Genomic DNA, 15,127 nt, shown 5'->3' with positions numbered 1-15,127 from the left:
ATTGCACACCTTTACTACGCGGAAAAAATAATAATTAATTATAATAATTATAATTGCTTACACTTATATAGCGCTTTTCTGGACACTCCACTCAAAGCGCTTTACAGGTAATGGGGACTCCCCTCCACCACCACCAATGTGCAGCCCCCACCTGGATGATGCGACGGCAGTCATAGTGCGCCAGTACACTCACCACACACCAGCTATCAGTGGGGAGGAGAACAGGGTGATAAAGCCAGTTCGTAGATGGGGATTATTAGGTCTAATTTCATTCGATTTTTCGAAAGGTCTGAGGTTTATACAACACTTAAAAACCTCAATTTATCAGATGTATGCATAGTAACTATTCACTACGTCCGAGACAGCTGTATTTACATCGCTCAAATCTCGGTAACATCTTGCATATCTGCGTATGTCTTTGGGAACTAGCTGTATATTCATAGACTGATAGAAAAAAGAGACGTCTACTGGCCAAATTTTTAAGTTTTTTTTTGCAGCTTCACTGATTTGAATTGAGCACCGAACCGTTGCGCCATCTGCTGGGAACATTTTCTCTCCTGTACAACTCGCACGGGACAATGAATTACACAGCCTATAGTGCCAACATCAAGAGTTGTAGTTTGTTGCTTTAACACTCGCAACCGTGAGAGGATGAAGCAGACATCGATGTTTTTATATGCACAACCAACTCCACACATTCAAAGCAAAAAAGAAAGAAATAGATAATATGAAAAGAAAAATGTACAAGTTGTTTGAAGTATTCAAACTCTTTGCCAAAGCAAACCTAAATTAATTCTACCAGAGCAGAAAACAAATCCTCAAATCCCAAATTACTTCAGCTGCACAAAATAACCTTAACTAGCTACATAGTTAGTTGTGTCATTAAGGACTGGAAAGCACCCATACACAGCCTGCTTCAGTTTCCTCCTTGGCCAGCTGCTATTATGCTGATGGCAACTTTGAAAGAGCTACAGCATTCAGTGGCTGAGACGACGTCCATGGCTCAACAATATTTCAGTCATTCCACAAAGCTGTGTTGTATGCCAGAGCAGAAAACAAATCTCAAATCCCACGTGGGGTTTACAACAAAACATTACAAGACACTGCAAAATATGTGGCAAACGGTTTTGTGTGGTCAAACAAGACAATTTTGGAACCTTTTGGTCTAAATGGAAAGCATTTCATTTGATGCTAAACCAGCCTAGTGCCTGCTTAGTCCATACCATTCCTACCACCAAGCACGATGGTGGTAACATCATGCTATACTTCTCCTCGTCATCAACAGGGACTGGGAAGTTTGTCAAGACTGATGGGAACACACAGTAGATGGAGAAAAGTACTAGCAAATCTTAGAGAAAAGCTGCTTCACACCTAAAAGTGGCACAAATATTCATCTTTCAGCTTGACAGTGATCCAAAGAGCAAGGCCATATCTACACTGGAGTGGCAGAAGAATCAGTTAATATCCTTAAGTGACCCAGTCAAAATCCTGTCTTGCATCTTTTTTACAATCTACGTAGAGACATGCAAAAAGTTGTTTGTAAGAGATCTCCAAGCAACTTCAGCTTGAGTAAATCTGCAAAATTGCACTAAACTGATGTGCAAAAAGACTTGCAGTTGTAACTTCTGTCAAAGGTGCTTCCATCAAATATTGTGTTCACAGGTCGGAATACTTAAATTATCAACATTTATGATTATTAAACAAGTTAAGATAAGATAAGATTTTAAATGTCCCCTGAGGGAATTATTTTCTGAACACCCACTTTAAGATTTGCTTAAACTGTCAAGTTGGAAGGGGAGCATCGGTGAACTGCAGTCTTCTCGCCTTTCCACAGACTCTCAGTGGGATTCAGGTCTGGGCTGTGGCTGGGCCATAGGGACTTCATTGTCACTTTGGCTGTATACTTGGGATTGTTGTCCTGCTGGAATGTGAATACTTATCCCAGTCTAGGGTCTTGTGCTGTCTGAAGCACGTTCTCCTCAAGTCTTTGCTTGTACGTGGCACCGTTTCCTTCTCTCCTGACACATGGCCCAGGCCCTGCCACTGAAATGCGTCCTTATAAAATGAAGCTGCCACCACCAGGCTTCTTGGAAGGGATGGTGTTACACAGGTGGTGAGTTGTGCTCAGTTTGCACCAGGCATAGTGCTTTGTATTCAGGCCAAAGAGTTCAATACTTTTATTTACGACCAAGGACCTTCTTGCCCAATTGCTCAGCTATGTTGCATACTGTACCCTACAAACCTGTCCATCTCCTCAGAATTCGGTCATGGAGAGGGTTGCTTGGTCTTCATGGTACAGATTCTTTGACATGCACAGTTAGTTGTGGGATCGTATATCAATAGGTATGGCTTCAGAAGAAATGCATGAACCAATTGACCTGACCCCTGGTGGAATCCAGTTAAGAGTGCACTGACAAGGAAGTTAGATGCAGCCAGGCTCTGTTTGGAGTGTCGTAAAAATGTTTTCTTTTAAATTATATGCAAAACAATTTCCCAAACTCTTCCATTCCACTTATTTGTGCAGATCAGTTCTAAAAAATCCCATCTAAATGCATTGCTATTTGTGTTTGCAATATAAACTGTGAAAGTTTCCAAGTGGGGTGAATACTTTTTAAAGGCACTATAGACTCCTCTGAGCTGGCTGCCTTCGAGACACTTGTCTTTTAACACATCACAGCTCAGGCCACATCTTACAGGAAGTTAACTGGAGGAGAGGACACTACCTCTCTGACAGACCCACACATGTGCAAGCCAGAGGTGTTTAGCTAAACCCACCCCACTCTCCCCGATTGTGAGATGGTGCTTGGGGAATCCCACTCACAGCTGGCTAGTGGCCTGACGCAGGCTCGAACCCAAGGACCTTCTCCACAGAGGTTCAATTTTGTCCCTCACATTAGGCTAGAAGCCAGGGCTGTGGAGTACTAGGTTAATGGGATGAGAGCCCATTTCATTTCCTCCGTGCACTGCAGTCTACTCAGAACTACAAATGAGGGACAGCCATGTGGTGGACAGGTGTCCCATCAAGTATGGAGCAATGCACTCATGTCACAGAAAAAAAAAAAGAAACTCTGGCCAGATAAAACACTGCTCACTGTACAGATTTCCCTTACCTTCAACACACTGTTGGTGCACAATACCTGCTTGAGCTAAGCCAAAAGTCATTAATTTAATATAGCTGAAAAACCAATTCTAAATGAAAAAAATCAGGATAAACTAAAGAGCGGGTACAAATACAGTAAGACATGGGTCTTTAAGTATTCCCAGAACCCTATATATATATATTCAACAGTCAATCACAATTAAGTGTTATATTGCATGAAAACCAAAACACTAATATCTTTAAAGACCAAAATGTTGACAGTTTTTTTTAACAATTCTTAGATTGTTCTCTGTTTATTTACATGGCAGCTCAAAACAGCCACCGTTATTCTGACAGAATAGTACAAAAAACAAAAAGTCCTTTTCATTTAAGAAACATAATATGAAAATAACTACAGCAGCTTAAAACAAGTGCTTTGTTGCGATTTGCCCTGGCGTCCAATGTGACACATATCCAAGGTAACAAAAAGACGATTAGTTTAGATCCATAATTCGCCATTCATTTGAAATACTATTAGACAAAACAAAATGTGGCAAGTTCTGTTTGGGGTAAATATTTTCTTTCCTCTCCCTTCAGGACATGATCATGTTAGTTTCTGAAAACAACAACAACCTGTCATCATCTTGGTTTTAAAACTGAAAGGTCCAATTAAAATAAAAGGGATTCAGTATTCATCTAGGGTGTCTGCTCGTGGGATAGACAGTCCACGGTCCTTAAGTGCTTGTAGTTTTAATTTCTCTGCCTCTTGTTTAGCCTGCTGTTCCTCCCTCTGCTCTTCCAAGATCTCCTCAATGGAAACTTGCTGGAGGACTGTATCACTCTCCTTCTCCAGATCCTAGGAATCAAACACATAGACCAGTTTAAGGCTCTCTGCTGATTTTATCTAGTTTTATTTGTTTAGTTAGATGTGCAGTGTGCTAAGATAAAGCATAGAGGCCCTGGTATGCTAAGATAAAGCAAGCCTGGGTAGAGAAAAAAAAAAAGACAACAGATATTCTAATAAGGCTGAAAGTTACAATACATCATCCTCAGTTTCCAAAGTCCTTTATAGGATTAACAGTGAGAGCGTCCTTTATAACTTTTTCAAATTTCTGATTTGGAGATAATTTTTCCCTTCTACATACCCAGAAAATCAGAATTTTTTCTAGCATCGATAGATCCAATTATTTGGCTTCACTCAAGTTCAAAGTCTTTCCAGTTAATTGCAGTGAGATACCTTGCTGTCATACGTTTGACAAATTTAGATCTTTTCAGAGGCATGTTCACAACGTGCTGAAAAGTCCAACTGCGCTACACATCCAGTAATTGTATATGACAAATGTACTACCATAGGCAGTGCCAGCTTCACCCTGCTGTGAGAATCTTTTACTTCCATTACATTTAATCTTAAGGGTATAAGCCAGTGATAGAGCTGTTTTCAAGACAGCATTCAAAGGGAGTTTGAGAAACTGGGCATTTGCAGCCAGATCAACTGCCATTTTTCAAGCCTATCCTTTTTTGTGAAATGAGTTTTTCCAGATCAGTTTATTTTCAGAAAATAACAAAAACAAGTCTGTGTATATAGGACTGATTCAAGGAAACAGTTTTCAGAGCCACATCCTTAGAAACATTCCAACTGACGAAACAAGCTGCTATAGAAGGAGAAGCCTACTTACTATTTCTCCAAGTAGAACAACATTTTCCCCCCTCACTATAAATATTCCTCGTGGGATGTCTCCATACTTTCTGCCCACATGGATACGTTCCACTGTTTGATGCAAGACTAAATTAGCTGCAAATTAAACGGAAATGCAGTTAAAAATCCATTAGCAAGCAACTCTCAAATGCACCAATCCGCAGTGATCAGGTTAAATCTTTTTTCTTTCTGAAATGTTAGCTCCGAGATATAAAAATGTGGAAGTCTCAGCTGTCACAACACAGAATTTAGGTATTATGATTAACATAACTACAGGATTTACCTACCAAGAGAAGAACAGCAGCTTTTTTCGTTGAAATTGATCACTAACAAAATAAAGAAAATCTAACTGGATGCAACAAGAAAGCAGAAAAAAATGAACATATTTTAAAGGAACCAATTTCATTTCCGTGTTGTATGATGATACGCATGTCTTGGCAAATTGTATTTTTACGTTATTTCCCCCCCAAGTAAAATGCAAGTCACGGAGAAAATCTTTAAAGCTAAACCCAAGTGATCCACAATGATTCATACCAAACTGATCAATACTTCGCAGAAATCCAATCAGTGTTCGCCCGTCTCGTAGAAGGACAAGATGTTTTTCTGCAAAAGAAAAAAAAAACAATACAGCAAAGGATCTTGAGGGTAATCAACAATCAATGTTTTCACTATCGTTCACCACAGGATGCAACGACATCATAGTCAGGATAAACAAATAAAACAATAACTTAATTGAGCAATGCAATGAAACATTTGATGTTTTAGTCTCCACTCATCGACAAGTATTATTAAATGTTATAGGAAAATAACACATGCGCATGGCAGCTAGCCGTAATGTCTTATGTCCTTGTACGTCGGTTTTACCATAACAGAAACGTAGGTAACTGACAGAAAAGTAAAATGACATGTGCACGTTTATTTTGCGCTAGATTATTATTTTCTAATCCGTTTCGACATGGTTCGACGAGGTTAGAGTTAAGGGAGGAATTGGGACACCTAACCTGAGGCATTCAAATATTGACTAAGCAACATCGTCGTTTACTGCATTTTCTAAGCAATACCCGTCACTCACATTAAAAAAAACAACACGGGGAAAAGCCGCTTTACTGGCGAAAAAAATAACAATACACCGCTTGCTCTTTCACAACCGAGAAGAGCTTCACAAGATACATTGTAAGGTACGGGTCAGCAGAAATTAAATGTATTACTTACTGTCGATATCCTCAATTAGACTCGCTGTTCCCGGCATATAATTCATTTTCTTAAGCGCTATTCAACTATGCTATTTTAAAGCTGGAAAGAATTATAAAGAGCCTTTTTCTGGCCATGAATCATTCAAAATGTGTGTATCCTTGCCTTGACAGGAAGTGCAAGGTTAGTGTAAGACCTGCACTTCCTCTGTGATTTAACTCTTTATTTGATGTTCCACTTAAGACAATTTACAGATCTCGTGAAGAGTGAAAACGCTAAATGGGGGATAAAAACATGAAATTTATTGACATAGTTACTAGTGGATATGCATGTTATAAATTAAATACATTTCACATTTCACATTTGTCGTGCTCTTTTGTGTGTAAAGAGTTGAGTTCTAATGATTGCAAATTTGAAGCAAATTTCAATATCCTACCGGAGAATTAGATATTACGCTACTACAGAGTTAAAGTGAGAGCAGAGAGACTGAAGAAGTTAGTTTGTGTTATATACTCCCTATTCGTATTCAGTTGTTTTTAACTTGTCTTGTTCCGATTGAGAAGAGTCAAAACGTTACTGGAATATAAACTTCTGATTCAAGGTTAAATAGTATTGATTTTACATCATTAGGATTACCTAACCAATTTATATAATTAGTTATGCAAATTCTAATCAAGAGACCAAACTCAATGATGGTGTTAATAAACACAGCCGTTACACCGTGCCATCATATAGCACCACGAAGCTTAAAGGAACGTATTCTGCAAGTAGATATGACAAATATTGACGCATCAAGGATGCATTATTCCATCTCAAATGTCCCTAGAGATACTTTAGAAGAACCTTTGACGTCCCCTTTAAATTCCCCGGCAAAAACCAGAAGTGACGTCAGTCAGAAGGGCACCAAGACCCCGCTTTCATCTATAGGTTGTTTTCCGGGATGTAGGTGGGACCTGTTCCCGAGTTCTGAACACCTATTGGTCAAAAAATGATTTAACCTATGACGTAAGAAGAGTGTGCCCTCATGTAGTAATTGCCATCTAGGACGAGGAAAGCAGAGTTCCTCAAACTTAAAGGGGCGGTACACTTTTCGCGTCTCATTGTTTTATGTGGTTGTGTTCCTTTTTAAACGCACAGCCACAGAACTCTAGCCGTACACTGTTTTAACAAGGAATGTCAAGTTGGTAAAATCGGGCTCAATGGCGTACGATTCGTTAGGCAACGAGAGAGGTCGTGCAAATGGTGGAGATCCTGTATGGGCGATGCACCAAATGCAATCAAATCCCAAAGGAAGCTGGCCTCCTTATAGCAACAACTCGGAAAACAACAACTGGAATGCCCCTATGGTGACAGGCAGCCGGGTAAGTAGTGCTTAGCTTAGGATGCATATTGTTGATCTTCCGTGTAACTTGTGGCAGCGTTGAATAGGCTGTGGGGCTTATCTTCAGCAGCTACAGTAAGATACCTTATAGATGTTCGAATCTGGTTGAATACCTCGTTTCTTCTTAATTGAACTTTATTAGTCATTAATTTCCTTCCAGTATTCTCACTCGAGTGTCACACATTAAACGACTTGTCGTTGTCGTTGTTGTCTTAAGTACCGTATTAACCCCTGTATATTTTTTACTATACTGTGCTGATGTAACAGCACACAGGCTTAGATCAACAGAACTATAAGACGGACCTTTAAGGCAGACAATAACTTAAACTACTTAAAGCTACTTAAAAGCCGATGTGTAGAAGCAGTTTTCTTAACCACCTAAAAATATTTACTGGCTCGGCATCGTACCGTACAAAGGAGAGCAAATAATTCAAATAATTCCTTATCTTAGGTGCAAAGACATTTTTGCAAATATAAGCCATGACCAGAGGGAGCATAAAGTTGTCAAATAAACTTTTATTTACAGTGCAGAAAAATGTGTAAAACTTTGTAAGTTAATACTAAAGTCCAAACCACAGTTTATAAGTAACCAGTGCAGTGATCGCAGGAGAGGGGTGGCATGAATACACGTGATTGATATAGATTTTACGAGGAAGTAAGCAGCACTGCTTTGCACAATTTGAAATCTTTCAGTTGCGTTTTAGAGATGCCAGTAAGCAGGATCAGTCCTAGAATTAAAAAAAAAAACTAAGACGAGTTTCTCAGCATACGATAGTCGAGCAAAATACAAGTACTTCAAAACGATGCTCTAACACATTGGTGGCCAAACCACTGGTCCTATAGTAACCTTTTAAATCTTAATTCGTAAATACATTGAACATGTGTCTCAAGTGATTTTGATTTCATTTCAGATGAAAATTCGTCTCAGAACTGAATGTCCTGCTTCTATGGTCAAAATGAAATTGTTTCAAGCATTTGAAAATGGATTTAAGGGTGACCTTATGACCAGCTGGATTGTGCCTCTTCAACACCAGGGCTGGCCACCGCTAGCTTCTTATTATACACAAGATTATCAAATGCCTTAAACTTCTGGATTTGTCAGTCTGATGCTGAGAACAAACTAATAGAACCTCAGTTTTATTATTAAGCTATGAAATTTTGATACCTACAAGATTTTGCTCTTTGGTACTATATTACATGCAAAGACTATTAGAGTATGTGACCTAGAAATTAGGTCATTATTATCACCAGCATAGAAACAATAAGTGTTCTGTCTCTGTATTATTTGGATGAAGGGTAATATATACTGTACTATAGTTAGTGGATAACAGAGAGCCCTGTTTTATCGACTCCGATGAACACCAGTAAGGAACAGGTTTGTGGAAGAAGTACAGTGAAGAAGTGATACACACTGTCTTTTTGTACAGACAGGACACAAACTAACAAAGAACAGAGTTAGTAATGCAAATTTTAAATTGTTTAAGGGGATTGTTATGATGGACAGCGTCAAAGGCAAGCAACACAAGAATGGTCTAGCAAACAGAAATGGTCAATAACAAATCATTTACAACTCGAACCACAGCAGTTTATGTGCTGTTTTTTAGCCTATACAGAGACTGAAATGGAACAGTTTCACTTAATTAATTTCTATTCGGATGGGTTTGCAACTGAAGGATCACACTAGAACAGTTGTTCAGTCTTCAGTCTCTTTCAAAGTAGGGGCAACTGAGCCACAGTACAAAGAAATCTTTATAACTTCCAACAGAAGGGTTGATTGGTAAATGAATGCAGCAGACAGGGGGTCGAAAACAGGTGGTCATTTTAAGTATTCCAGCAGTCAGCTCAGATGGAGTGACCTGTTCCTTTTTAGGAGATTCCAATCATATTCCTTCAGTTCTCAAAGCAGAAATATTTGATCTGACGACAGCTTTCATCCACTAGATAAAACAGTTGTTGCTTTGGTAGAATGGACTCATAGATTAAACAGATTGAGTGTTTTCTGTCTGATTTCCATTTGCATTCAAATTGACGACCTGCAGAACTGGACCCCAGTTCATCAAGTTTCAGGACAATGATGCCCAGCTGAAAAGTTTAATCATATCCTTCAGTGACAGAGAACCATGATTATAAAGACGTGATTCTAAACTAAACTCAAAAAGATCTGCCACCAGGTTTGTTCAGTAAAACATTTTTTTCATGTGAGTGTCAATGAAACATTTTGACCATGCTGCGTTTAAGAATTTTGTTTTGCATTTTTCTTGAAATGACAGCCAAAAAAATAGAATATTAAAAAAATCTCAGTTAACGTTCCAAGAGTATTGATACACGGGGAACTGAAAATATTTCCTCTAAGTAACTAATATTATCACACTGGGAGAAAGGTGGTTAATCCCTATATTCAGGTGTAGACAGCATCCTTGGGGTCTGTTAGCCTACTGTTTATAAAGGAATGTAGAACTAGTACCAACATGTTGGACAAAGAGGTCCACATGTACAAATAATTGTCCCCTGAAAGAGCTGACAGATTTTTTGGAGGAGGCTGGTTTTTGCTGTTCTATAGCACTGCAATACTCTTTGCCGCAGTAAACATGGTAATCTTCTAACAGCTGGTTTGTTTCATAGGACTCAGTACCCTACCCTGGCTATCCATCCAACTACTGGTACCCACCATCTCACCCAGCCGGTCCATATTCAAATACATATTCTCCTGGAACGGAAGTCAATGGACAGGCTCCGTACAACCCCCAGGTACAGTATTGAGTGATTCTGCTTCACTGCATGAAACTCATCTGGTGGACTGGCTCACTCAAGTGCTCCTCCCCTCAGTCCATAAGAGAGGTTGATTTAATCAAATTATACTATCAAACTTGATATTCTCAATATGCAAGTGAAAAGCCATGTGCACCAAGTTGTTTCACAAGCTGTTACAATAGTAATCAATAATTGATTGAAAAACGGTGTCATATTTTATACTAAGACTAAAGCAGTAGAAGTTGTGGATAAATACATTGGATTAAAGTGGCCAAGTTGCACTGAACTTATGGAGTTTAACATGTTGAAATGCCTGGCATGACTGAGTGTAATAACTCTCCTAAAGCTTATGTTCTGTCAAAATGAGTATGAAATTTCACTTCCTCCTCTCTTAGTTTATATAGGATGTAAAAGATGTAAAGCTCTTGATACCTTTTGCTTTTGTTGTTTGTGTGCTCAGGGATGCTTTACAATTCCATTTTGCTTCACAGGCAATGCCAGCCTACCATAACGGGGTCTACTCCGGTGCTCTCCACCCCTCCAACCCCTTCTATTGCGGTGATCAGCCACCAGGAACACCCCCATACCCGTCCCAAGGGTGCCCTAATCCTGCGACAGTAGGAGTGGGCCAGCACCCTTCTCACCACCAACGTTATCCCGTTCCACACTGCCAGGGGGTAGGGTACCCACCACCGCTTTCTTCTGGGCTGGCAGATTTGATACAGAACTAAAGTTACATCACAAGAACCAACAGCTGTTATCCTACTTTTTGCGTGTCTCCTATCCTAGGCTCCTGGTTACCCTCCTGCTTCCTACTCTCACTACGGAGATGGAGTTCATTCAGTACCCCAGAGCCATGCATATCCTGCACAGCCTGCAGTGCCCTCGAGACCTCCAGCCGAAGCCTGGTCTCACCCAGGGGGCTATGGGCACCCTCCTCAGCAACAGTGGCAGCCTGGCCCCCAGCCACCTCCTGGCCACTACGGAAACCCTTTCCTCTCCACACATCACTCGTCCTGGCCCAGCCCTGAGCCTGCCACGCCACAGTACGACCCAAAGGTAACTGATGGCGGGCTGTGTGCCCCTGTGAGAATACTGCGAGCAGCGACCGACTGAAACTGTCACTAGCCCATGGTGTCATGTCTAGAGTAGGCTGAAGCCTTTTTTGGATTGCTTTGCTTGTGTAACTGCAGAGGGAAAACTAAATGTGCCTGGGGAGCTTCTAAAACAAATCCTGTTTTGTTTCTGTAATTCCTATAAATGTGTAAAACATGAAAAACACAACATATATGTTATATGAAGTAGTTCAGGTGGGTAGGCTGAAAAGGAACAAGTAATAGGTTTATTCCATGCTGAAAAGAGAAGAAAGAAAACCCAACATTTTGGCCGTGGAGCCTTCTTCAAGTGTGATAATGTATATATAATGTAGGGACCTTGTGGACAAGTTGATCCAATTTGTAAGTAAGCTTTATCTCTTGCATTATTGAAATTTGTTATGGATTTGGTTTATAGAGCATAGACTAGTGCCAGCCTGTATATTCTTTTGTTAATTATTTGCTGAAGAGAAAATAATTCAGGTCTAGAAACAGCGGCTTGGCTTTTGTAAACTCCCATCTGTATCATGAAGTTATTTCTAAGATGGTTTTGTTGATCTATACTGTATATCTATTTTGATTTTCACTTGCCAAAGTGTTTTGATCTTTTTCGGGTTTGTGTTGTCACCTGTCCTTTCTTTTTTTTTTTCTTTTTCAAGCAGGACTCTCAGTATTGCGGCTACTCCCACCCAAATCAGCCTCCTCATCCCGGTGGACCCAAGCCCAGGTCACCGAACCCTAACCCTGGCCAGGCCGGGGAGTACAGCGCCCCCCCGCAGTTGTACAGCAAGACGGGAACGGCACAGGAGCCTGCCCTGCCTCGAGAGGTGTCTCCGCCGAGCGACAACCCCGGCCTGGCCCGGGTGCAGCAGGTCCTGGCTCGGGTGGGCCTGCTGGAGGAGGACGTCGACGAGTTCGTGGGTCATAAAACGGACAAGAGCTACCGGTGCCTGGAGGAGCTGCTCACCAAAGAGCTGCTGGAGCTCGACTCGGTGGAAACCGGGGGGCAAGAGCTCGTCCGGCAGGCCAGAAAGGAGGCCGTGCAGAAAGTACAAGGCATTCTCGACCGCCTGGAAAGGAAAGCTTTCTAGAGCCCCCCACGTTTCTTTTAGAAAGACACACTCCTCCCACCATCCCAGCATTGCCACAGTGGCCCCATATCCTGGTGATCCCTCCTTTTCCTGTTCCACTGACCCCTGTAACTCTTACAGGATTCTCCCATGTATATTTTAGATGAGCAATGATATTAATCATTCAGGCCATCCCTGGTCCCCAAGAGTCCAGTTTTCCGAAACCCAGCAGGATTTATGGGTCACCCTTGAACCTTCAAATTCCAGACACTTTCAGCAACTTTGCTTTGAGCACCGAACCAGGTGAGTTATTCAGTTAGATCCTTCGTAGATTCTTTGAAATGAAACCCTATTAACCCTTAAGAACCACCAATGTTTGTTTCCGTCTAGAATTGATCCAAACCTCACATGCCTTCCAAGTTTTAAGAAGTGGAGGACTTAGGGGTGACCGGCAGGACTCTGACCCTCCAGCGCTGGTTTTTCCACCCATGATTTCAGAGGTGTCCCAAGAGTCGCTGTAGTGCACATTCCATAAAAATTTGATTCACCTAATCTTGCTGGGGTATCTACCAACATGGAAAGGGCTAAAGTACTGTTCTGGGGTCTCTTTTTCCCTGTATTGTTTTCTTTGTCACTGATTTTATGCATTCATTCTTTTATTTCCACTCAGCTGTTGCAGAGACATTCAGAATTGGAGTAACTAGGAGGTGCTGTTTGGGGAAATAATAGTTTACATATAATCAAATATGGATAACATTTTTTATAAAGTGGATTATTTATAAACATTTATTTTTACAGATATATAATTTATAAGCATTGTACTTGAAAACGATATCCACCCTCTTCTGGTATTCCCAGAGTACACTAGGTGTTGGTGTATATGGACCACAAAGTGCACTAGGAGATCCACTAATTATATGAATTGGCGTCATGTCCTTGTATGAGTAGATTTGTACAAGGCCATTGGACTTTACTGGTTTGTCTTATTTCTTACATTTACATTTTTCCTTGTGAAAATGTGAAGTTCTTCCCCGTCTGTTGTCTGTTTGGTCTGTATCCCAGTACCTGTGATGAAACAAGTTGGTTCGGCTGGGGGGTGTTGGGGTCCTCTTCCCCATTGTGAGAGAGCATGGGTAGTGCCCGGTCTATGTTGAGGAAGCTGCTGTACAGAGAACTTATACAGCTCTGTAGGAAATAAAACAGCTTGATTGTACTTTTGGGCTTGCATTTATTTTTCAGAAACATTTGTCTATTTTTAAGTGTTTCCAGGGTTGATGTGGGCACCTTAATGTACCGATGGTTTTCAGTTCCTTTTACTTTTAATATGATGTAATGAGTCTATTGTTCTGAATTTTCACATTATGTGAGTAGTGGGTTTATTTTATAAAACTTTTAGTTTAGTTTTGCGTTCAGAGACATCTCTTGTCGGCACTGATCATGCACATTCTTACCAAAGTATTTCTCATAAAAGTAGATCAGTATTAATGATGAAAAGTGTAATGTTTGTGATTTTGAAGTAAACAGCTGTCTATAGTCAGGTTCTTTAAAGATTACCTGTGTTGTAGACCGCTTCTGTCCTTGGTTGATTTGGGGAAAAAAGAATCTTACTAGTCTTACTGGCAAAATACAACAATTATTCGTGACTTAACAAATAATATGTTTTGATAGAATTCCCATTGTGTTCATCCCAGCTAGGTTGTTTATTCAGACTGAATGACGGAGAGACCACCCTGCAAATTTCAAACATATTGTTTGAAATCCATAATCCATCTCTGGGGAAAAATGATCACGTAAACATTTTATACATCTTGAAAAGAACTATCCAATCCGTTCACAAATCATAGAAAAAAATCATACAGGTCTGAATTAATGATCTAAAAAATGCATGTTGTTGCATATAATGTCCATATTGTTTGCTGTATGTGTAAGAATTATTTTCGCAATGGCACCTTCTAAAACTGATACTGCATTTTACACAGAACTGTGAGAGCAGTTTATATTTGAGCAGTGACTGGAGCCAGTCAGAGGAAATGACTATCCTACACCAGTTCATCTCTATGTTGTCACTAGTCATAGTGTGGGATACCAGGCTGTAACTTGCCAATATCAGAATACTACCTGATCAATCTTTCAGTCTGACCAAGACCAAGACCTCCATTTGAACATTTTGTGGATGCAAAGCTTGAGAAGATAGAAAACCTGCTTATATTCTGTAACTACCAAATAAATATCCTAGAATCACACTTTTATGGATTCCTAGAGGCACAAAAGTAATTTTTGTGATTGTAATGTTAGATTTTTGTTTAAGTAATGAAGGATATTTTTTCTTAGTACTGTAATATTGGCAGGCGTTTTTATCATCTACCAAATCTGTGGAGCTTTGCAAATGAAAGGAGAAAATGTTTCAGTAATCTGATCAAATTTTTGTTTCTGCTTAAAGTTCCTTAACAGTCTGAAGGGAGGATAACTATGTACATATCATCAGTTTCTTTAATAAAAGTTTTCAGTTTGTACACAACAACGTGTTTCCTTTTTATTTCAGCAGACTCTAACAGCAAGACTCCTAGTCGATTTCCTGTATTTCTACATTCCACAATTCGTATTACTGGTTGTATCATTATTTTTTATTCAGTAAGGACATGTGGGATCCTGCCTGAACCGATGGAAGATGATCAGGAACCAGTTTGTATTAAATGCTCGTTTCTCCGAATGGGAATGATTATGTAAACCTATTTTTCACCGTAAGTGGGCAGTGTTTGATTCGTCATTAACAAAGTAACCATGAATGACTTTGGAGGTGTTATCTGTATCCCTTGACAAGACGGCTGTGTTGCACAGCACATATTGTTGAAATCAGCCTGGTTG

General features: G+C 40.1%; 2 protein-coding genes across 5 annotated transcripts; one reads left to right on the top strand and one right to left on the bottom strand.

The window, feature by feature from the left end:
- Nucleotides 1-3,361: 3,361 nt before the first annotated feature.
- lsm1 (LSM1, U6 small nuclear RNA associated) lies at nucleotides 3,362-6,798 on the bottom strand. Its single transcript, XM_088905751.1, has 4 exons — nucleotides 5,988-6,798; nucleotides 5,310-5,378; nucleotides 4,756-4,871; nucleotides 3,362-3,935 (listed from the first exon to the last, which is right to left on the bottom strand). Exons 1-4 carry the CDS (start codon nucleotides 6,031-6,033, stop codon nucleotides 3,765-3,767), a joined length of 402 nt encoding a protein of 133 aa, XP_088761877.1. The 5' UTR covers nucleotides 6,034-6,798; the 3' UTR covers nucleotides 3,362-3,764.
- A 224-nt stretch (nucleotides 6,799-7,022) lies between these two features.
- On the top strand, nucleotides 7,023-14,951 carry bag4 (BAG cochaperone 4). 4 transcript variants are annotated; one of them, XR_016088961.1, is made up of 6 exons: nucleotides 7,023-7,327; nucleotides 9,970-10,095; nucleotides 10,590-10,775; nucleotides 10,888-11,157; nucleotides 11,852-12,565; nucleotides 14,808-14,951. XR_016088961.1 is itself a non-coding variant. In XM_088909571.1 (5 exons), the coding sequence occupies exons 1-5, from the start codon at nucleotides 7,166-7,168 to the stop codon at nucleotides 12,281-12,283; spliced, it is 1,173 nt and encodes a 390-aa protein (XP_088765697.1). In that variant the 5' UTR covers nucleotides 7,023-7,165; the 3' UTR covers nucleotides 12,284-14,784. The 4 variants fall into 4 exon arrangements, 2 of the variants coding, with proteins under 2 accessions (XP_088765697.1, XP_088765695.1); XR_016088955.1 differs by lacking the exon at nucleotides 14,808-14,951 and adding an exon at nucleotides 12,653-14,784; XM_088909571.1 differs by lacking the exon at nucleotides 14,808-14,951 and having other exon boundaries at nucleotides 11,855-14,784.
- The last annotated feature ends 176 nt before the right edge of the window (nucleotides 14,952-15,127 follow it).

This window comes from Atractosteus spatula, chromosome 2 (genome assembly GCF_055471065.1).
Source record: "Atractosteus spatula isolate fAtrSpa1 chromosome 2, fAtrSpa1.hap1, whole genome shotgun sequence".
Lineage (NCBI taxonomy): Eukaryota > Metazoa > Chordata > Actinopteri > Semionotiformes > Lepisosteidae > Atractosteus > Atractosteus spatula.
This window is presented reverse-complemented; position numbering and strand designations above follow the sequence as displayed.

Coding starts and splice junctions, on each gene's coding strand:
- lsm1 (XM_088905751.1), bottom strand. CDS start 6,033: ATGAATTATATGCCGGGAACAGCGAGTCTAATTGAGGATATCGACA. Junction 5,379..5,987: donor TCTAATTGAGGATATCGACA/GTAAGTAATACA, acceptor TTTCTTTTGCAG/AAAAACATCTTGTCCTTCTA. Junction 4,872..5,309: donor GCGAAGTATTGATCAGTTTG/GTATGAATCATT, acceptor TTTAATTTGCAG/CTAATTTAGTCTTGCATCAA.
- bag4 (XM_088909569.1), top strand. CDS start 7,166: ATGGCGTACGATTCGTTAGGCAACGAGAGAGGTCGTGCAAATGGTGGA. Junction 7,328..9,969: donor CTATGGTGACAGGCAGCCGG/GTAAGTAGTGCT, acceptor TTTGTTTCATAG/GACTCAGTACCCTACCCTGG. Junction 11,158..11,851: donor CGCCACAGTACGACCCAAAG/GTAACTGATGGC, acceptor TTCTTTTTCAAG/CAGGACTCTCAGTATTGCGG.